Source organism: Rhinopithecus roxellana, chromosome 3, assembly GCF_007565055.1.
Source record: "Rhinopithecus roxellana isolate Shanxi Qingling chromosome 3, ASM756505v1, whole genome shotgun sequence".
Lineage (NCBI taxonomy): Eukaryota > Metazoa > Chordata > Mammalia > Primates > Cercopithecidae > Rhinopithecus > Rhinopithecus roxellana.
Genome location: NC_044551.1, coordinates 83,533,473 through 83,557,132, shown reverse-complemented (window position 1 = coordinate 83,557,132; position 23,660 = coordinate 83,533,473). Strand labels below are relative to the sequence as shown.

The following is a 23,660-nucleotide window of genomic DNA, read 5'->3' as shown; positions in this document are numbered from 1 at the left end:
CAAACAATGCAAAATCTGAGTGGCTTCACACAACTAAAGATTATTTTTCGCTCAGGCTCTGAGTAGGTAAGCAGGTAGCTTACGTAGGTTAGCAGGTAGTCTGATACCACTCAGACATTCAGGCTATAGACTACATCTCAACATTGGTTTCCATGATAACTGTGGCAAGGGACAGGAATGTGGCAGATTGTGTACCAGCTTTGAAAATTTTACTAAGAAGTGACTTGTATCATTATCACATTTATTCAACCAAATAAATCACATGGCTACATCTAGTTTCAGAGCAGAATAGAGAGACACAATCTTACTAAATAATTAGAAAAAGAAGATTCTGAATATCTGCAAACAGGCCAATAGCTATCACAAAGGGGTTGACCTTTTAGCTTTGCCCCAAACTGGAAGAAAACTAAGGCAATACATAATTTTTCTCAATCTACTCCATAGAAAGGGTGGGTGAAAGATTCATTGCCAGATTTTTTGATTACAATGATTCAGATGTCATGTTTACAAATATATCATTAGTGTTTGGTGGATGTATGCAAGAAAATCCAATCACACTGATTATTTTTATTAAAAAATATGCTAGCTCAGCTGAGCATGTCAATTAAAATTACAGATTATAAAAAGGAAGATCAAAAAGTCTAACCTGTTTCTGATTCAACTGAAAAATAGGGCTGTCCCTGTAGAATACTGTAGACAACTTTAGCACTGTTCCCATATGTTGGATCATCCGCATCTGTTGCAGTGACTTGGACAACAAATGTGCCTGTAATGACAGAAACATAAACTGAAAACACATCGAGAGTTCATGTCAATCTTTGACACACACCAAAACCAGCACGATCTTAATTTTGTACAGGAATATCACGCTGAGGAAGTCGAAAACTTTGGTAGGATGCTGGGTGAAAAAGGATTGGCTTCTTTACTGTAAAGAATTACAGTCAACATTTAGAAACATTGTTAAGGATTAGGTTACAGAGAAGCATGGGAATGATCATGACTTGCGGTGGAACTGATTCCAACCCATCTCCAATGGCGGGATTTGACTAGACTCTTGCTTTAGTGATTCTTTTGAGTTCTCCTGGACAAAGTCAATCAGCATCTTGCTTCCTTTGTCCACAGGAATTAGTTTAGGAATTGTTCAATCAGGGGCCACTCATGATTTTGCTGGAAATTCTGTCACAGATACTCTATTTCTTGGACTGTAATGTGCTGATATACATTTGCAGCAGCTATTTTGTGATCTTAGAAATGCCAGCCTGAGGACAAAGCTGGATAGAATAGAAAATTACAGAAAAACAGCTAGAACTCAGATCAAATCCTGTCCAAAGCCCACTTTACTTTTTGACTTAAGTAATGTGATCAATAAATACTTATTTGTTGTTGTTTAAACTAGTTTGAGTGGATTTCCAGTTACTTACCAATAAAAGCATTCTAAATGATAAATCCAATAATTCTAAACAGTTAAAACCTTAAAGACTGTAGTTATGGATTACATAAAGAAGCAATGAATTGGAACAGCAGAGCACAAACGTCTGGAATCTGTAATTCCAAAAGGTTATTATAATTAAATATACAAAGAACACTATTACATTTCAGATCAGCACTCTTATTTTAGTGACCACAGTTGCCTAATAATCTTCAAAGTATTCCTAACCCCCTGAAATTCCACATAAATTTTTATGTGTATGCCTACATGTCTATTTCACTGAGGAGAAATTCCATAGATTTTGTATGATTCTCAAAGGACTCTGTGACTTCCCGAAAGGATGAGAGTCTCTCTAATTAAGATCACTTAATGGCTGTTTTTTGGTTATTTGTATCAGATAACCAGTAAGCATACTGCTGGAGTTCCTCTTTCCATGAAAGAGGTAGGGAAGTAACATCCGGGGAATATTAGGAATTCTACATTGCTTTTGTAATATCTAGCCAATTTCCCTTATTGAAGAAATAGATTGTAGTATGTTAGGATTGGATGCCCTGAATGTATAGTGGTGATGCACAAAACAGAGCACCCACCCTTGTAATTTGGCAAGGGAGGTGGGGAGACTAAGAACATCTTATGATTTTAAGGTGAAAGTCAAGTCAACAAACACTCAAGTTCTTATTTAACATTAACACAAAATTTGATTGCTTTTAGAATATGATGTCTGGACATTTTAAATGTCTATTCATTGCCAGATATTGTACTAGGGGCTCTGCACCTGTTTTCTCATCTAATCCTCATGATAGCCCTTAGGAGTTGACATTTATTATTTATTTTTTCAAGATACAGAACTGGAGGATCAGAGAAATCAAATAATTTGCCCAAGGCTACACTGCTGGTTCTTAGTGGAGATAGTTTCAAATTCAGTTCTGTTTGATACTAAAGTCCATTTTTGTTCCCATGCTGTTGTCCCACTGCCTTTATGGAATTTCTTGAAGATGCCTTTCTATAATCACAATAATGAGATATCAATTAAGGATGATGAATATCAACATAACTGTGTCTGTGTGCAAACTGAAAAAAGCCTTTTTATTTTTCTCAAGACATATTACTGTCAACTACCCCTAAATGTTCGTAATGCAAATTTAATTCTATAATGGCTTCAAAAGTGAATGGCACCCCCTAGAATTGTGCAGTGCAATACCTGCATATCTAGTTACAGTTGCCCTGAGTAGTGCTGATGAAGAGACTATTCTTCATGAATTCTTCTGCCTTTTACCCCATAGAGGAGAAACTGTTTTCCTAACAAATTTAAAGAATGCCATTCTATTGCTGCTATAACCAGTGAAGAAGAAGAAGAAAAAAAAATCCAATCATCTCCCTCTTCGCTTTTTGAGGCTTGCAATTTTTGTAACAAAACAAAGTGGCTTTAAATAATGAGAGAAGCAATTTCTTCATGAGAAAAATGTAGATGTTTTACAATGATTTCCATGGATTGGTTATTTTCTGTGTCTTGGATCTGTGAACTACAATGTCTCTGATATCTAACTGACAGAATCATAATAAAGTTATTATGTAATTTTAGCCCTTTTGAATTTGACAGAGTGAAAATAAAAATAATGCTTTATATAAATAGTTTAAAATTTGTCACTGTCTCCCATGAAGTATTTCAATGTGGCTAAGAGTGATGTCAGTAGAATTCTTTTTCTTAATTTAAATCCTATTTACTTCTCTCAATTTAAACAAATTAAATCCACTATTTGAAACAAGTAGTAGAATTGTGTATAAAATATTAATTCACTCTATGTATGTTATGAAAGTCTTTTCATTTCCACCATGTAGTAAAGGATCCACTCCCTAGACATAACGTGCCTATTGTTTATGGATTAAAAAGATGTTCTTTGAATTTCCTTCCCAAATATAGAGTTACTAGTTACTTAAATCAATTATCACTACTTTTTAGACTAGATTGTAAATTTAAGTTTTTATTTTCTATTTGGGAGATGGTTACGTGGACCATAACACCCATGTAGGCTAAGCGAAGTGGAGAAGGTTGCTGTCTTTCAGCCCAAGAAAGAGAATGGGCATTCAGGGTGGGAGAGAAAGGAGATGGTCTCTCTTTCGACCTCCCACTCCCACCCTGCCACTTTTCAGACCCTCTTTAGAGGAAATGTGGTTTTAAAAATAATAACAAAATGAGACTAGAGTAATATTAGGAAACATATGCATACATGGATTGAAGAAGTTAGCATCTAAATTCATGCAGTTCAGTACTTTGAGCTCATGGGATTCCTTACTCAGTGGATGCACCAGGGAAGAGCCAGTTTTTGGTTGAAGTCACGTCTCACTCACCGACATCAGACATTTCGGGGACGGTGGCTGTGTAAACCTCCTTGGTGAATATTGGTTCATTGTCGTTGATGTCATGGATCTTGATGATGAATTCAGACTCGGGCTCCACGGGTCTCCCTGTCCTTCTGTTTATAGCTTGAGCTCGAAGGATGTAAACAGGTTTTTCTTCCCTGTCCAGCCTCTTGGTGGCCTGTATGTCGCCTGTGTTTTCATTAATAATGAAGAGATCTCCTGCTCCATCTCCTGAAAGGATATATTTAAGTGATCCATCTCCTCTATCCTGGTCTGAATGTAACTAGTGTAGAAAAAAAAAAAATCAAAGAAAGTAAAAGTCAAGCATGTGGTTCTAAACTGTTTTTGTCTTTTTGGCGCATGCTATGTTAACTTTTATTCAATCCTTTCTAAGGTGTACAGGTGTTTTGTTTTTTTTTTTTACTGTTTACATACCCTCTCAATGGTAAATACCATGCATTAATGCACGTTTCCTTATAATCAATCATAGAATTTTTCAGACCTGGAACAGAGTTTGGGAGAAAATTTAGTAATCTTTATTTTCAAGAAAGGAAAACAAAAGGCAAGAGCAATAGCAAGGCGGCCAAGGACATATTAGGGTGGCCGGAATGAAACTCTTTTCACGATTTTCCTATTTTTCACTATAGCTTTCATGTTCCACTAATACACTCTTGTCCTCACTTGCATGTACACAAACATATTAGAGAAGCAATATCCTGTTGAGAAAAGGACTTTGATTTTTGAATCAGAGAGACTTGGGTATATTCTATTTCTACCTTACATTTATTATCTTCATGAATTTAGGGAAGCTTGGCAACTTCCTTGAGTCTTTAGTGATGGAGATTATAATCATTTTCTTCTGGGAAGATGTGATGTTTATTTATTTATTTATGAAATTCAACTCAAAGCATTTGAGAAATATCCTAAGTGCTGCCACGGGCAATACCTTGAAAATCACCTGACTAGATAATTTACAGGTCACTTGGAACAGTAACATTTCACATTTAGACTTTAGTATAAGATAGGAAAGGACCTTCTAATAATTTGAGCCAACCTAAAATTGAAATAGTCTTATGAGTAGTGAGTTCCCTGCTCCTAAAGGTAATCAAGCAGAGATTCTGATGACTAACTGTTGGTGAAATGAGTTTGGGTAAAAGGCGGAATTAAATGAATACTAAGGATACCATGGAAATAGAAGATGAGAATCCTAACTTGGATAAGTAGGATTCTTATCCATTTTTCCTTTCCCAGAGATTATATCCACAGTGCTGATTTCCTATTGTTTCCTAAATTCCCTTTTTCCCACCCAGCAAAATGTTAGATGATACCTTTAGATGGTACCTAGATCTAACTATAGGTCTATAGGACATATATATACACACACATATACATATACATACACACACACACACACACACACACATATATATATATATAAAATTCAGTCTGTAGGTTTTCAGATAATTTAACCCTATTTGCAAATTTTCAAAAAGTGCTTTTTATTGAGGAGGACTATTTATAAACTCCCAGAGTTTTAAGCATCCACGGTATATAGAGAAGTTAGTCTTCGTGGGAAGGCTGCTACTCTCTACCTTGTTTCAACTCTGCCTAAACAGAGTACGGGCTATGCTACAACAACAGCAACAACAGCTACGCCAAGTCTTTTTCCTGTTGATTAATACTGCACAAAATGCTCGGAGAAGCATTACACATTTGAAAATAGACTCTTAGGGCAAAAAGAGATTTTCAAAATCATCTAACCCAGTCTAAAAGTGTATTCCGTGGAATGTCATTTCCAGGAAGTGCTGAGGGAAAGAAATACTTTATATTCGGTCTCTTTTTTAGAGTCACTGTTAACATGTCAGAGGCTCTGAGTGTCTGCAGTTTGAAACTATATTTGATTCTGTGTAATCTAGTTTACCCTTCCTTGTTGAAAGAATCCTTTTTGGGTATAACTTATATGGATATTCTCCATACCAGTTTTCCAAAAAAGACACTTTGGGAAACATGAACTAATTTAAAAATCCATCACTGTAGAGTCAAGAAAACCGAGAATCCGGTGCGTGCTGTGTTTCCACAATCACACAGCTCATGGGAAAAGAATCTGAAGATTAACTCTTGAGCGCAGGAAGAGGCTTTATAGATTATTTGGTGCAACTTCCTCATTTTTAGAGGTAGGGAAACTGTGTTTAATGGAACACAGCTAAAGCTAGTTAATCGTGGTGTTTGGGGAGGAGAATATTATTCATATAATTAGTAGCCTTGAAAGCAATTCGGCAGAAATAATGGAAGATAAATTCGAATGGGGAGGAAATTGCTTAGAAGTGAGATAAATGCAATCAGAAATGTAAAACAAGAGCATCCCATGATTTGAGTGATGGGATATGCTAAGGAAACGCTGAAACCATCATGACACACAAAGAGCCACTGGGGAAAGTTTAACTCTCCATCGTCAAATTCGAATGACTGAAGAGGCTCTTAAAAAGCTATTTCATTAACCCATGAGTAAGGAAACCAATGTCACCACTTGGCGGATCCTTGCTGTAGAGCAGCTGTGGTCAGCAGCCTGGCACAGTGCGGGGGGCACGGTCCTAGGCATTGAGCCACGTTCATTCTTTTTCACTCAGCAAGTGTTAAGACCACAGCAGAGTCAATTAACCTCCCTCAGCCAGGATTCTTATCTGCAAAATGAGGATAATAAGAGCTACATGGCGAGGCTGTTGTGAAGATCTAATTGAAGACTACATGCAAATAGTACATTAACCACCACGTAAACATGCAATAGAAGCATAATATGGGTCTTATAAGTTACAAAGTGCCTCCTAAATTTAAGCCAGTGCTACCGTTATTAACTCTTAGTTTATAATCAGCTTGTTTTTTTCTATTTTGACTTTGAGAACTTTGTTTTGAAGACTTTGAAAACTCAATTTTACAGACACATGGTATCTCTAAGGTAAAATCTGTGATCAAAAGCCAGTATTCTTTAACTGGGCAGTGGGGGGCAATTGCTATCTTTACATGTGATTTATCATATTCTACATTCCACTAGATTATACACTCTCCTCCACCAATTCTTTCATCGGTTTCAGTATGTAATTGTTGCACACTTAGTAGATGAATTCCACATCTGGTCACAAGATTTATTCAGGTAAAAGTAATCAGAAACTTATTTTTAGCTGTCAGGCGAGATCATTTCAATGACTTATAGAACAAACACCTGAAACAATGTTAAAGGGCAGAGGAGACGTTAAAGAAGAGTGTGAGCAAGGATTGCTTTGCAGATCACAATTCTGATTTATCAATATTTGAAAACTAGTGGGAAAATGCATCTCTACTCTTTGCATTGTCTGGTAATAAAGCAATTTAACACCCTCCTGCTTCCTGTCTCCAAAGTGCATTTTCTGGGTCTGACAGAGTACACGGAGAAGACACCTCCCAAAGCGTTTGTTTTTTCTCCCCACTCTCCTCCTCTGCCATCAAACTCCCCTGAGGCCAATTCTTTTCTTGGGAAAAAAAGGAAACATAAGACATCAGTGCCTGTGAAAGTGGTGGTGAAAACCAGACATGAGGGGTTTATTGAGCACTTAGATTTTAATTGGATTTTTTCTTTTGTGATGTCATTCATCATGGTCACTGTAAAAGACAGAAGTTAAACAACAACAAATAAAAGGTTGTAGGCTGCCCGAGGCCTGTTTTCACTAATTTCAGTTTAATGTGGCTGTTCCATTAAGTTTAATCATCTGGTTCACTTTTAACGATTCACCATCAAGTAAAAATTATCCACTTGCCTCAGAAAGTCACATCTCACCTGTGGCTGGTATGACTTTTTACTACTGTACCTGCAGCATTTTTGCCAGAGGGAGCTCTTGGTCTTTGCCTGCTTCCTCTGTTGATTTTTAAAATTAATTAATTAATTAATTAATTAATTTAGAGATGGAGTCTTACTCTGTTGCCCAGGCTGGAGTGCAGCGGCACAATCTCGGCTCACTGCAACCACTGCCTTCCAGGTTCAAGCGATTCTCCTGGTTCAGCCTGCCATATAGCTGGGATTACAGGCATTGCCCCACGACACCTGGCTACTTCTTTGTGTATTTTTAGTAGAGACAGAGTTTTACCATGTTGGCCAGGCTGGTCTCAAACTCCTGATCTCAAGTGATCTGTCTGCCTTGGGCCTCCCAAAGTGCCAGGATTACAGGTGTGAGCCACTGTGTCCATTTTTTTAAAAAATGCAGCGTGTTGGCAAATAAACACAGGGATTTTTGGTTGTAGACGTAGCTCCATGGTGGGTGGGACCAAAATCATGGCAGCATCTTTGCCAGCTGGGTGCTGTGCTTCCTGGGGACACAGCATGTTTTTACATGCTAAATGTGCCTACTTCCAACTTGACTTTAAATCAAATTCAAAGGCATAACAAAGATGTTTAGTGGTCTGTGAAGCCAGCTACTGCTGCCCTATTGCTCCCATTTCCTGTGTGTCCCCAAGTCATCACCTGAGTCAGTGACCAAGTGGAATCTCCGAAGCATATGCATTGTTGAGACACAAAACAGTCCAAACAATGCTGGCGAGGGTGTGGAGAAAAGGGAACACTCATACACTGTTGGTGGGAAGATAAATTAGTTCAATCTCTATGGAAAACGGTATGGAGATTTTTCAGAGAACTAAAAAGAGAATTACCATTTGACCCAGCAATTCAGTAAACCATTCTGTAATCTATCCAAAGGAAAAGAAATCATTCTGTCAGAATGACACCTGCATTCATATGTTTATCATAACACCATTCACAATAGCAAAGGCATGGAACCAACCTACGTGTCCACCAACAGTTGACTGGATAAAGAAAATGTGGTACATATACACCCCAGAATACTACAAAGCTGTAAAAAAGAAAGAAATCATGTCCTTTGCAGTAACACAGATGGAGCTGGAGACCATTATCCTAAGTGAACTAACACAGACACAGAAAATCAAATACCACATGTTCTTACTTGTAAGTGGGAGCTAAACAAAAAGTATGCATGGACATAACGATGGGGAAAATAGACTCTGGGGACTCCAAAGTTGGGAGGAAGGGGAGTGATGGCTGAAAAATCACCTACTGGGTACAATGTCCAATACTGGGATGGCGGGTACACTAGAAATCCAACCCCCACCATTACACATGTAATACGTAACAAGTACCCTCTGAATCTAAAATAAAAATTAAATAAAATAATCTCCTCTCCCCCAGCAAAAACAATCCAAACAAAAGTTTACCTAGATGACACACATAGGAAAGTATCTACAGTAGCCTTACATGGGCTTAGGAAAGGTATGAAGTGATGTTTGGCAAAAATGGAAAATTGAAGTTTGGCTAATATACTTGTAGGGTGTAGTGCAAATGTAATGTTGCTCTTTAAGAAATGTTATGGTTGCTAACCTGAGATGTTACAAGACAATTAGAGAACAGTGGTGTTGAAAAGATGCTGTCTGATTGGGATTGAGGGAGGGAAACAGGAATTACAACACAGAGAGAGAACATCTTTGTGTTAAATATGTAGAATGTTACTTTAAATTAGCACAATAAATCAAGTTATGACAAATTGAGGCTTAACTGCATCAATATGTATATGTATAGATGTCTGCATGTATCCATACCTCTTTATATATAATGCATGTATACATAATGCTAATAAATAGACTTAGTGTTGTGAAGGCTGGGAAAAGCTTGTTGGGTGGAGTTTATATCAGGTGGAAATTGAACCTTGCTTGAAGTACATGGCAGGGATTAGAGTTGTTTCTGTTTTAGAGATTATAGAATTAGGTAAATCAAGAGTATATTTGAATAAAATTCCATGTGACACGTTTTATGCTGTATTTGAATGTTAATAATTTGGCATGAGTTAACTAACTTATATGTGATGATTATTTTACCAATTAAAAAGCTGATGATGGCAGCATATGATTGTGGCAGGTTCCCAGCTGTGGGTCGGCTGGGTGTGTGGCTGTTCAGCCCTGTGATTCAGTTTTCACATTGTAATATGTGTGAATGTAAAGGGTGCAACTTCAGTGTCCCTGGTTTAGCAGGAATTGGCTTGCTCTAGTCCTCTTTTTTCTTTTTTCCACGGGTTGCGATGTAAGTGAGGCAGTGACCTGGTTTCCACCAGGCTGAGGAGGACAGTGCCCAAGGGGATGGCAAGCCACAAAGTGGAAGGAACCCAGGTTCTAGAATAACCTCATATCCAACCAGCCTGTCACGTGAAAGAGGAAAGAAAGGCATTGCACTTCAGCCATTATATTTTTGAAGTTTTGTTGTTGTTTTTGTAGTTCTGCCTTGACCCTAACTCAGTGGTTCTCAAAGTGCAGTCCCTGGACCAGCCGCGTTGGCATTACCTGGGAACTAGTTAGAAATGCAAAATTCCAGCCCCACCTACCTCCAGAATCAGAAACTCAGGGGATGTCCACCAGTGCTGTGTTTCAAGAAGCCCTGTAGGTAGTTCTGACGAGTGCTCAGGTTTGAGAGCCACTGCCTTAACTAGTACAATCATAATAGTTATAAGCATGGACATAGGCAGGGAAAGAGGTGAGTGTAAATTTATGCTACGTATGCGTCACATAACCTTGGGGAACTTAGTTAACCTCTCCAGGTCTTCATTTCCTCCTCCACATGATGGGAATAATAATAATACTTAATTTACAAGTAGGTTTCTCTGACAATAAATAAAATAACAAATGTAAGATGCTTAGTAGAGGGCCTACCTCGGAGAAAACCTTCAATAAATTACTCTTGAATTCATAAACACCAAGTATCCAAAGGTGGATTTTGGGAAAGTGGTGGGATTTGGATCTGAATTCTGACTTTCCTATTAATCAGTGAAATAAATTAAGTGATCTTAGTCTCCATTCAGTCCTAATATAGAACTGGAAATGATTAACTTTGCCTCCTCTATCTGCCCCTTAAATGCCGGTATCCTGTAGGCCTGTGTCTTTGGCCCTTGTTTCCCTCCTTTCCCATGTCTCCCCACATGAGATCCTCTATCTATTTTCATGGATCAATTGCTATCTCTGTACCATGAGTGCCCAAATCTATCTATTACCCCAGGGAAGAGCATTTTCTTGAGATCTGGAATCAAGAATATAGTCACCTCTTAGGCAAGTCTCTTAGACAACTTACACTCAGTACATCCATATTGATCTCACCACCTTCTCTCCAAATCATTTTCCTCCTCTCATCTTTGTGAAAGCCACCAGGGAGTCATCCTAGGCCATCCTCTCTGCCACTATCCCCACATTCATTAAGCCACCAACTCTAGTCAATTCTACCTCTTATGTATATCTTGATTCACCTAACTTTTCCCATTTTCACTGCTGTCACCCTGGTCCATGCTATTGCCTTTTCTCATTGGCCTATTGCAAGGAGGCCCTCCAAACACACACCCAGGCTTGCTTTCTTTAGATTTTCCTTTCTGTAACTAGATCAACTTAAGAACAACACCAGCTCTGAAGATGCCACTCTCCTCTAATTAAATCCTGCAGTGTCCTCTTTACTCTTGGGATAAAGCCCTCATCCCCACCCCTTCACATGGCCTCCAAAGCCCAGCACAGCCTCTGCTCTCCTCCTCTCTTTGGCTTCATCAGCCATCATTCTCCTGGTTCCAGTCATACCCTACTTCTTTGGCTTCATCAGCCCTTAATTCTCCTGGTTCCAGTCATACCCTACTTCTTTCAGCTTTTTGAAGATAACATCACTAACTAGCTCTTTCGTAGCTAGGCCTTCCCACATGTAGTTCCCTTGACATCAAGCCCTTTTAACATCCTCACCTGGTTTAGCCAGCTCCTGTGCCGGGTCTGCTTAATCTTTATCACCTCAGGGAAGCCTTCCTTAAGCTGCTGGTCTAAGTTAGATTCTCCTCCTATACGCAATCAATTCATTCCCCACTTAGCCATCAGCACATTCTATTGTCGTTGATGATGTGTTTTACAGCTGTTTTCCTAGCTAGATTGCAAGTTCATAAAGTTCAAACCCATCTAGGTCACTTCTGTATCCTCAGAGCCTGATATACAGGCACTTTATAGACACTAATAGTCAATCAAAGCAGGGAATGAACGAATGAATGAATAAATGAATCTTCTAAAAATTAAATTGGATAAGATATCAATGATCAGTGAAGGTTTCTGGCACATAGCAGATACTCAATAAATCTTAGTGTCCTCTATCCTCTTTCTTGACTTTAGGATAATTCTGTAGATCAAAAATATACATTCCTGAAATTGCCAGATAATTTATCAATTACTACTAAACATTAGACACATGGTCTAATCTGAACAATCTGAGGAAGTAATTGCCTCAGACTTGAAAAAATTTATTTAATAACAAATTCAACCCCAATACAATAGTAAAACCAACTTGTATTGGATTTGTTGACAAAAATGGACCAATTGTAAGTACACTGAATTCAATGACTATCATAAATACATTGGGTGCTGGGTCAGAAGTCATCTGTTAATGGTGAAAAAGCTGCAAGATTTTACTGAACTATATTTCAAGTATCCTCCTGTTGCAGCAACTAAAGAGAAATGCTCCATTTCACAGAAACATTATTTCATAATAAAATAATTTAACTCTGTCAACCACGGCCATTAAAAACACTTACTGGTCTGACGAGTTGCATAAAGCAATGAATAAAAGCATGTAAACTCTGCCTTCTATAAACTTGCCATCTACATTGGAATAAAATATATAGAAAAAAAGCAGAAATTAGACGTTTTACTGTTGTTAGGTATTAGGATTCACAAGGTAAGTAAAAAGCTGGAGAATAGCATAGAAGGAACTTGTAAGTTGGAGAAGACCGAATTGGGGAATGTGTAAGCTCTTTGATGGTTTAGGAAGACTTCTTGGAGAAGTTTAGACTACTGATGGGAGAAAAATGATTTAGCAACCAATATGAGGACATGGCATGGTTTCAAGGCTCAGTGTGGGAGAAAATCAGAAGAGGCCTTGAGTATGTGCCTGGGGTAATAAAAGCCATAAAGTCAGCAAAAATAGAAACACTCCTTCCCTTAAGTTGCAGGGTCACATATTTTCTCACACTGCACTCAAATGTGCAAGGAAAGATGCAGCTTCCTTATAATTATTTTTGTTTATAGCTTTTCCCTCAAGCTCTAGTCCCATTGAGGATTAGAAGCTCAATACAGTTGAGTATTGACTCAGTAATTTAGTGAAATCCCAATAAAGTCTTCCTGATTCAGTAATACGGTCTCTTTTGGATAAATCTCAGCCTTTCTGGTTTCTTTCTCCTCCTGCTTTGCTCCTGATCCAGTCTGAGATGACATCTGCCTGTATGAAGGAGAGGTAGCCACATGGCCTTTGTCAATGACAAATCTGGGGGCTTTTGGAGCCAAGGCTGGTCCTCAGAATGCCCTCTGACCCTCTGGTCTCTAGAGAATATCTCTTATCTATAACTTTCCTCAGTGGCATCTGTGGTTCTGGCAGATCATGACCTTGGCTCTCCAGTGATCAAGGTGACTAGCTACATCTTGCATCCCCCACTGGCATCACATACTGCTCTCGAGGTCTGGCTATGTCTTCTTTATCGCCCTTAGCACACGTAGTCCTAGTTACAGAATTGCTTTGTCCTTCTGTTGGACCATCTATTGGATCAATCCACCCCTTTCTTGCTCTGGAGAAGCCCAGGAAGGCTCATGGGAATGAAACAGGGCTTCTCTCTCATCACATGATTGCCCCGGGGGAAGTGGGAAAAACCCACTCTACTTTCACCTTTACCCAAACCTTGCCACTGTTCCACCCTGGGGATTCAGATTCATGTGTCTCAGGGCAGTAGAAATAGGTCTTTCTATGTGTTATTTGACAGCCAGGAATGTGAAGTTCCTTGGTTTCGGGAATATCCTACCACACAAACTGCTGTAGATGGAAGGGCCAATTCCCAGTACAGACCCTGTGGAGATAGCGGGGGTGGAAAAATGACCTACATGCCAGAGCATGCTGCAAGGAATTCTTGGTGACTACATTTATAAATGGAATTAGTGAATTTTAATTTGGTTGGCCGGCTTATTTCTTGATCTACAAAATGGGCTTGAAAAGGATCTAGAAAATAGGGCCATGCATGGTGGCTCACGCCTCTAATCTCAGCGCTTTGGGAGGCAGAGGCTGGTAGATCACTTGAGCTCAGGAGTTTGAGACCAGCCTGGGCAACATGGCAAAACCCTGTCTCTACCCAAAACACAAAAAATAGCTGGGTGTGGTGGTGCCTGCCTATAGGCCTAGCTACTTGGGAGGCTGAGGCAGGAGAATCGCTTGAACCCAGGAGGCGGAGGTTGCAGTGAACTGAGATCGTGCCACTGCACTCCAGCCTGGGAGACAGAGTGAGACTCCATCTTAAAAATAAAAGGGAATCTAGAAAATATATTTTTCTGACAAAACCTGGAATCAGGCTGCCTTCATATCTCATGTTCTTTTTCTATTACACCATGTTGGCTCTTATGACCCCCAAAATTAGTATTTTCCTTTACAGTAGAAATGATTTAATTGATTTTTATAATGGTGTAAAGATTTTATCTTTAAAGTCTTCTCTTATGTGATTCATCATCTGGCAATTGGTCTGGCTGGGATTTGGGAAAATGATAATAGCAGATATTTTTTAAGCCCATACCATGGACCAGGTCATGACCTGAACTCATCACAAAGATTACATAAATCGTTACTCATCATGATTCTATTGTTTTTCTTTTTTGTTAATACTTTAAGTTCTAGGGTACATGTGCACAATGTGCGGGTTTGTTACATATGTATACATGTGCCATGTTGGTGTGCTGCACCCATCAAGTTGTCATTTACATTAGGTATATCTCCTAATGCTATCCCTCCCCACTCCCCCCCACCCCACGACATGCCCTGGTGTGTTATGTTCCCCATCCTGTGTCCAAGTGTTCTCATTGTTCAATTTCCACCTGTGAGTGAGAACATGTGGTGTTTGGTTTCCTGTCCTTGTGACAGTTTGCTCAGAATGATGGTTTCTAGCTTCATCCATGTTGCTACAAAGGACATGAACTCATCCTTTTTTATGGCTGCATAGTATTCCACGGTGTATATGTGCCACATTTTCTTAACTCAGTCTATCATTGATGGATGGACATTTGGGTTGGTTCCAAGTCTTTGCTATTGTGAACAGTGCTGCAATAAACATACATGTGCATGGGTCTTTATAGCACATTTATAGCATTATTTATAATCCTTTGGGTATATACTCAGTAATGAGATGGCTGGGTCAAATGGTATTTCTATTTCTAGATCCTTGAGGAATCGCCACACTGTCTTCCACAATGGTTAAACTGGTTTACACTCCCACCAACAGTGTAAAAGCACTCCTATTTCTCCACATCTTCTCCAGCACCTGTTGTTTCCTGACTTTTTAATGATTGCCATTCTAACTGATGTGAGATGGTATCTCATTGTGGTTTTGATTTGCATTTCTCTGATGGCCAGTGATGACGAACATTTTTTCATGTGTCTGTTGGCTGCATAAATGTCCTCTTTTGAGAAGTGTCTGTTCATATCCTTTGCCCACTTTTTGATGGGGTTGTTTGATTTTTTCTTGTAAATTTGTTTACGTTCTTTTTAGATTCTGGATATTAGCCGTTTGTCAGATGGGTAGATTGTAAAAATTTTCTCCCATTCTGTAGGTTGCCTGTTTACTCTGATGGTAGTTTCTTTTGCTGTGCAGAAGCTCTTTAGCTTAATGAGATCCCATTTGTCAATTTTGGCTTTTGTTGCCATTGCTTTTGGTGTTTTAGTCATGAAGTCCTTGCCCATCCCTATGGCCTGAATGGTATTGCCTAGGTTTTCTTCTAGGGTTTTTATGGTTTTAGGTCTAACATTTAAGTTTTTAATCCATCTTCAATTACTTTTTGTATAAGGGGAAAGGAAGGGATCCAGTTTCAGCGTTCTACATATTGCTAGCCAGTTTTCCCAGCACCATTTATTAAATAGGGAATCCTTTCCCCATTTCTCGTTTTTGTTGGGTTTATCAAAGATCAGATGGTGGTAGATGTGTGGTATTATTTCTGAGGGTTCTGCTCTGTTCTCTTGGTCTATATCTCTGTTTTGGTACCAGTACCATGCTGTTTTGGTTACTGTAGCCTTGTAGTATAGTTTGAAGTCAGATAGCATGATGCCTTCAGTTTTGTTCTTTTGGCTTAGGATTGTCTTGGCAATGTGGGCTCTTTTTTGGTTCCATATGAACTTTAAAGCAGTTTTTTCCAATTCTGTGAAGAAAGTCATTGGTAACTTGATGGGAATGGCATTGAATCTATAAATTACCTTGGGCAGTATGGCCATTTTCACTATATTGATTCTTCCTCTCCATGAGCATGGTATGTTCTTCCATTTGTTTGTGTCCTCTTTTATATCGTTGAGTAGTGGTTTGTAGTTCTCCTTGAAGAGGTTCTTCACACGCATTGTAAGTTGAATTCCTAGGTATTTTATTCTCTTTCAAGTTATTGTGAATGGGAGTTCATTCATGATTTGGCTCTCTATTTGTCTGTTATTGGTGTAGAGGAATGCTTGTGATTTTTGCACATTAATTTTGTATCCTGAGACTTTGCTGAAGTTGCTTATCAGCTTAAGGAGATTTTGGGCTGAGATGATGGGATTTTCTAAATATACAATCATGTCATCTGCAAACAGTGACAATTTGACTCCCTCTTTTCCTAATTGAATACCCTTTATTTCTTTCTCTTGCCTGATTGCCCTGGCCAGAACTTTCAACACTATGTTGAATAGGAGTGGTGAGAGAGGGCATCCCTGTCTTGTGCTGGTTTTCAAAGGGAATGCTTCCAGTTTTTGCCCATTCAGTATGATATTGGCTGTGGATTTGTCATAAATAACTCTTATTATTTTGAGATACGTCCCATCAAAACCTAGTTCATTGAGAGTTTTTAGCATGAAGGGCTGTTGAATTTTGTCAAAGGCTTTTCTGCAGCTATTGAGATAATCATGTGGTTTTTGTCTTTGGTTCTGTTTATATGATGGATTATGTTTATTGATTTGCATATATTGAACCAGCCTTGCATCCCAGGGATGAAGCCCACTTGATCATGGTGGATAAGCTTTTTGATGTGCTACTGGATTTGGTTTGCCAGTATTTTATTGAGGATTTTTGCATCAATGTTCATCAGGGATATTGGTCTAAAATTCTCTTTTTTTTGTTGTGTCTCTGCCAGGCTTTGGTATCAGGATGATGTTGGCCTCATAAAATGAGTTAGGGAGGATTCCCTCTTTTTCAGCTGATTGGAATAGTTTCAGAAGGAATGGCACCAGCTCCTCTTTGTACCTCTGATAGAATTCGGCTATGAATCTGTCTGGTCCTGGACTTTTATTGGTTGGTAGGCTATTAATTATTGCCTCAATTTCAGAGCCTGTTATTGGTCTATTTAGGGATTCAACTTCTTCCTGGTTTAGTCTTGGGAGGGTGTATGTATCCAGGAATTTATCCATTTCTTCTAGATTTTCTAGTTGATTTGTGTAGAGGTGTTTATAGTTTTCTCTGATGGTAGTTTGTATTTCTGTGGGATCAGTGGTGATATCCCCTTTTTCATTTGTGTCTATTTGATTCTTCTCTCTTTTCTTCTTTATTAGTCTTGCTAGCGGTCTATCAATTTTGTTGATCTTTTCAAAAAACCAGCTCCTGGATTCTTTGATTTTTTGAAGGGTTTTTTGTGTCTCTATCTCCTTCAGTTCTGCTGTGATCTTAGTTATTTCTTGCCTTCTGCTAGCTCTTGCTTCTCTAGTTCTTTTAATTGTGATGTTAGGGTGTCAATTTTAGATCTTTCCTGCTTTCTTTTGTGGGCATTTAGTGCTATAAATTTCCCTCTACACACTGCTTTAAATGTGTCCCAGAGATTCTGATATGTTGTGTCTTTGTCTCATTGATTTCAAAGAACATCTTTATTTCTGCCTTCATTTCGTTATGTACCCAGTAGTCATTCAGGAGCAGGTTGTTCAGTTTCCATATAGTTGAACAGTTTTGAGTGAGTTTCTTAATCCTGAGTTCTAGTTTGATTTCACTGTGGTTTGAGAGATAGTTTGTTATAATTTTTGTTCTTTTACATTTGCTGAGGAGTGCTTTAGTTCCAACTATGTGGTCAATTTTGGAATAAGTATGATGTGGTGCTGAGAAGAATGTATATTCTGTTGATTTGGGGTGGAGAGTTCTGTAGATGTCTATTAGGTCCGCTCAGTGTAGAGTTGAGTTCCATTCCTGGATATGCTTGTTACTTTCTGTCTCGATGATCTGTCTAATGTTGACAGTGGGGTGTTAAGGTCTCCCATTATTATTGTGTGGGAGTCTAAGTCTCTTTGTAAGTCTCTAAGGACTTGCTTTATGAATCTGGGTGCTCCTGTATTGGGTGCATGTATATTTAGCATAGTTAGCTCTTCTTGTTGAATTGATCCCTTTACCATTATGTAATGGCCTTCTTTGTCTCTTTTGATCTTTGTTGGTTGAAAGTCTGTTTTATCAGAGACTAGAATTGCAACCCCTGGTTTTATTTTTTTTTTGTTTTGTTTTCCATTTGCTTGGTAGATCTTCCTCCATCCCCTTATTTTGAGCCTATGTGTGTCTCTGCATGTGAGATGGATCTCCTGAATACAGCACACTGATGGGTCTTGACTCTATCCAATTTGCCAGTCTGTGTCTTTTAATTGGCGCATTTAGCCCATTTACATTTAAGTTTAATATTGTTATGTGTGAATTTGATCTTGTCATTTTGATATTAGCTGGTTATTCTGCTCGTTAGTTGATGTGGTTTCTTCCTAGCATTGATGATCTTTACAATTTGGCATATTTTTGTAGTGTCTGGTACCGGTTGTTCCTTTCCATGTTTCATGCTTCCTTCAGGAGCTCTTGTAAGGCAGGCCTGGTGGTGACAAAATTTCTCAGCATTTGCTTGTCTGTAAAGGATTTTATTTCTCCTTCACTTATGAAGCTTAGTTTGGCTGGATATGAAATTCTGGGTTGAAAATTCTTTTCTTTAAGAAGGTTGAATATTGGTCCCCACTCTCTTCTGGCTTGTAGAGTTTCTGCTGAGAGATCTGTTGTTAGTCTGATGGGCTTCCTTTGGTGAGTAACCCGACCTTTCTCTCTGGCTGCTCTTAACATTTTTTCCTTCATTTCAACTTTGGTGAATCTGACAATTATGTGTCTTGGGGTTGCTCTTCTCGAGGAGTATCTATGTGGCATTCTCTGTATTTCCTGAATTTGAATGCTAGCCCACCTTGCTAGATTGGGGAAGTTCTCCTGGATAGTATCCTGCAGAGTGTTTTCCAACTTGGTTCCATTCTCCCTGTCACTTTCAGGTACACCAATCAGACGTAGATTTGGTCTTTTCACATAGTCCCACATTTCTTGGAGGCTTTGTTCATTTCCTTTTACTCTTTTTTTCTCTAAACTTCTCTTCTTGCTTCATTTCTTTCATTTGATCTTCAATCACTGATACCCTTTCTTCCACTTGGTCTAATTGGCTACTGAAGCTTGGGCATGTGTCACATAGTTCTCATGCGATGGTTTTCAGCTCCATCAGGTTATTTAAGGTCTTCTCTACACTGTTTATTCTAGTTAGTCATTCATCTAGTCTTTGTTCAAGGTTTTTAGCTTCTTTGCGATGGGTTGGAACATCTTCCTGCAGCTCAGAGAAGTTTGTTATTACCCATCATCTGAAGCCTTCTTCTCTCAACTCGTCAAAGTCATTCTCCATACAGCTTTGTTCCATTGCTGGCGAGAAGTTACATTCCTTTGGAGAAGAGGCGCCCTGATTTTTAGAATTTTCAGCTTTTCTGCTCTGGTTTCTCCCCATCTTTGTGGTTTTATCCACCTTTGGTCTTTGATGGTGGTGACGTACAGATGGGGTTTTGGTGTGGATGTTCTTTCTGTTTGCTAGTTTTCCTTCTAACAGTTAGGACCCTGAGCGGTGGGTCTGTTGCAGTTTGCTGGAGGTCCACTCCAGACGCTGTTTGCCTGGGTATCACCAGCAGAGGCTGCAGAACAGCAAATATTGCAGAATGGAAAATGTTACTACCTGATTCTTCCTCTGGAAGCTTCATCTCAGAGGGGTACCTGGCCAAATGAGGTGTCAGTCGGCCCCTACTGGGAGGTGCCTCCCAGTTAGGCTACTTGGGAGTCAGGGACCCACTTGAGGAAACAGTCTGCCCGTTCTCATAACTCAAACTCCGTGCTGGGAGAACAACTACTCTCTTCAAAGCTGTCAGACAGGGACGTTTAAGTCTGCAGAAGTTTCTGCTGCCTTTTGTTCAGCTATGCCCTGTCCCCAGAGGTGGAGTCTACAGAGTCAGGCAGGCCTCCTTGAGCTGTGGTGGGCTGCAACCAGTTTGATCTTCCCAGCTGCTTTGTTTACCTACTCAAGCCTCAGCAATGGTGGACGCCCCTACCCCAGCCTCTCTGCGGCCTTGCAGTTCCATCTCAGATTGCTGTGCTAGCAGTGAGCAAGGCTCCATGGGTGTGGGGCCCTCTGAGCCAGGCACAGGATATAATCTCCTGGTGTGCCATTTGCTAAGACTGTTGGAAAAGTGCAGTATTAGAGTGGGAGTGTTCCGATTTTCCAGGTACCGTCTGTCACGGCTTCCCTTGGCTAGCAAAGGGAATTCCCCGACCCCTTGCATTTCCTGGGTGACGCAATGCCCCACCCAGCTTCGGCTCACACTCCGTGGGCTGCACCCACTATCTGACAAGCCCCAATGAGATGAACCTGGTACCTCAGTTGGAAATGCAGAAATCACCCGTCTTTTGCGTCACTCATGCTGTGAGCTGTAGACTGGAGCTGTTCCTATTTGGCCATCTTGGAACCTCCTCCCATGATTCTATTCTTATCCCCTCTTAAGTGATGATGCTACTGAGGCAATACAGGAGGTAAATCACTTCTCAGCATGAGAGCATGAATAAGAGCAAGATTTGAGTCCAGGTGGCCTACTCTATTAACCACAATACATTTTTTCCTGAGTTTTTACATTTAGTTCTATAAACATTCATTAAAGGCTTACTCTGTACCAAACAATATTTTGAGTTACAAAGAATTATCTAGTTCGGTGTTTTTCAGTCTCTGCTCTATTGGCATTTTGGACTAGGTAACTGTTTGGGGAGCTGTCCCATACATTATAGGATATTCAGCAGAGTCCTTGGTCCCTACCTACTAGATGCCAGTAGTGTCATTCCAAGTTGTGACAGCCAAAAATGTCTCTCCAGATATTTCCAAATGTCCCCTGGGGTCAGAAAATTGAGAACATTGATCAAGCTTTTAAATCTCTGTGTCTGTCTATCTATGTATCTATCTCCTATCTGTCTTACCATCCATCCATCCATCCATCCATCCATCCATCCATCCATCCATCCATCCATCTTTCTTATCAGTATGTACCTTGTGACTTTTAAAATAACTTAAATAATATCATAAGGGATCTGTATTTGCAGAGATTCTGCATAACCCTACTCAATTCAATTTTTTATCTTTTGTTGCATTTAATAATCCCTGAAACAGACTTGTGTCATGTGGAGGAGAATTTTTGACAAAGTGCTAAAAGCAAAAGAAGTTTAAGCCTAAACACAACAGAAATTTACTAATTCCCTTGACAATTATTTTTTTACACTCAATACTTTGAATTTCATGTCAAAAGTAATAGAGTAACTTAAATGAACACAACATTAGAGTGATAATAGTGGTAGTAGGCAGACTAATGCACCCACTCCCCTAAAGATGTCCATGTCCTAATTCCCGGGACCTGTGACTGTGTTTCCTCACATGGCAAAAAGGACTTTATGCATGTGATCAAGATAAGGATTTTGAGATGGGGAGATTATGTTGGATTACCCAGGTGAGCCCAAGGTAATGGCAAGGGTCCTTACAAGGGAAAGAGACAGGGGAGAGTTGGAGTGAGAGATGGAAATGTGATGATAGGAGCTGAGGACTGGGAGAGAGAGAGAGAGAGGAAGAAAGGAAGAGAGAGAGAGAGAATTTGAAGCCCTTGTGCTTCTGGCCTTGAAGATGGAGGAAGGCGCCATGAGCCGAGAAGCCAAGGAATTCAGGTGGTATCTAGAAGCTGGAAAAGACCGGAAATGGATCCTTCCCTAAAGCCTCCATAAAGACATCTTGCAGACACCTTGATTTAAGCCCAGTGAAACCCATTTCTGACCTCCAGAATTACAAGATGATACATTTGTATTGTGTTGAGACACAAATCTGTGGTGACTTGTTACAGCAGGAACAAGAAACTAAGACAGTAGCTCCATATTTCTGAAATTCAAGGTGAACTGAAACTGCATGTGGTCCTTCAAGAATCCTAGTGGAGGAGGGAAGAAAACTAACCCTTCCTGAATGCTTTACTGTGTATCAGGTACTGCAAAAATGATTAGTGTGTTGCCATCCATTAATTCTCACAATGTCTCCAAGGGGTAACTTTTATTTTCTTCATTTTTTCAGACTAGGAAACTGAGGCCAGAGAGATTTAGTAATTTATCCAAAGTTAAGCACAGAGCCAGAAAGGATACCAAGGCCTGCCTGATTCCAAAGTCTACTCTCATTCACATCAAAGCAACCCTACCCACACTGATTATAAACATTTCTGTATTCCTTGTATTTATTATATCAGACCCCAGGCTAAGTTATTCATAAATTCTACTGGCACAAATGATACAAACTATAATAAATGTTATTGTTCATTTGGGATTTGTCAATTAAACAAATGCCTTTTGGTTTATTAACTGCATAAAGTTGTTTCCCCAAAAAGGCATTGTTTACTGCTTTATGCTTGGCTTTTGAAGTCCAAGGTCTCTCTCGCCTTGGCAGACTGTGACATTAGTCTCAGCTCCTGCTTAGTCTAACATTTTCATTTTCAAAAAGCCAGTGGTAAATCAAGCTGAGAGCCAGATCCCAGTCAAAAATTGATTTAGTAAGGCATTGTAACTCACCAGTTAGAATACTACCATTTTGCCTTGTGTAATCTCTTCAGCAATCCCAAAAAAGAACACATGCACACACACACACACACCCCACACACACTCCCCCAGCCTCCTTTCTCTTTCTCTCTCTCTCTTTCTGTTTGACACATATGCCTTGGAGGAGAATATCAATAGATAAAATGCAGGTGTTTGAGATATGATAATTCAAAGGGCAGAAATTCAAAAAAATGTGTTCCTTAATAGCAAATGGACTTTTTCCAAAATGTGTTCTTCTTGAAAGGTAAAAAATATGTTGGATATTATATTCTTTTATGTTGACTTTTACTTAGGATCTAAAAAGTTAAAGCTATGTATCTCTATAAGACAAATGACTATTTTTTACTTAAATTCATAACTCTCAAGCATCCTGTATGTGCACAATAAATGATGAGTAAATTGAATTCTATAACCTCTCATATGGTCAGGGAATTAATGGCAAATGATTCTAGGAAAGAAGATAATGAGTTCATTTATTAGTTTTTTTTTTTTGCTTGGGAACCAGCTTAGATTTCAAAAGCTCTCCTCCTCCCTCCTCATATTGAAAGCTCCCTTTCTCGTTTCTCTGTTGTCCTTCTTCTTCTCCTCCTCTCCTCTTCCTCCTCCATTTCAAAAGCTCTCCTTCTCCTCCTCCTCCTCCTTCAGTTAAAGAAACCAACTGAAACACTAGTGAACAGAAATTCATACTATCTGATAGCCCCGGCTGGGGAAAGTGTCCTCACTGCGATGTCAGTGGCATGAACTTTTGTGCTCCTCTCCCTCTCATTTATGTCATTGTTTCATTTGTCCACCATATCTGAAATACTCTCTGCTACTTTAATATTTTAATAATGTGATATAGGGAAAGAGTATCAGACTTAAACCCCTAAAGAAAG

At 39.3% G+C, this 23,660-nt stretch overlaps 1 protein-coding gene across 1 annotated transcript in view; it reads right to left on the bottom strand.

The window, feature by feature from the left end:
* CDH6 (cadherin 6) overlaps positions 1 to 23,660 on the bottom strand; it is a 137,548-nt gene that overhangs the window by 26,699 nt on the left and 87,189 nt on the right. The window contains exons 3-4 of the mRNA XM_010378023.2: positions 3,779 to 4,073; positions 647 to 766 (exon numbers count right to left, since the gene is read on the bottom strand). Of these exons, the coding sequence (XP_010376325.2) occupies positions 647 to 766; positions 3,779 to 4,073 (415 nt within the window). The remainder of the gene's footprint in view (positions 1 to 646; positions 767 to 3,778; positions 4,074 to 23,660) is intronic.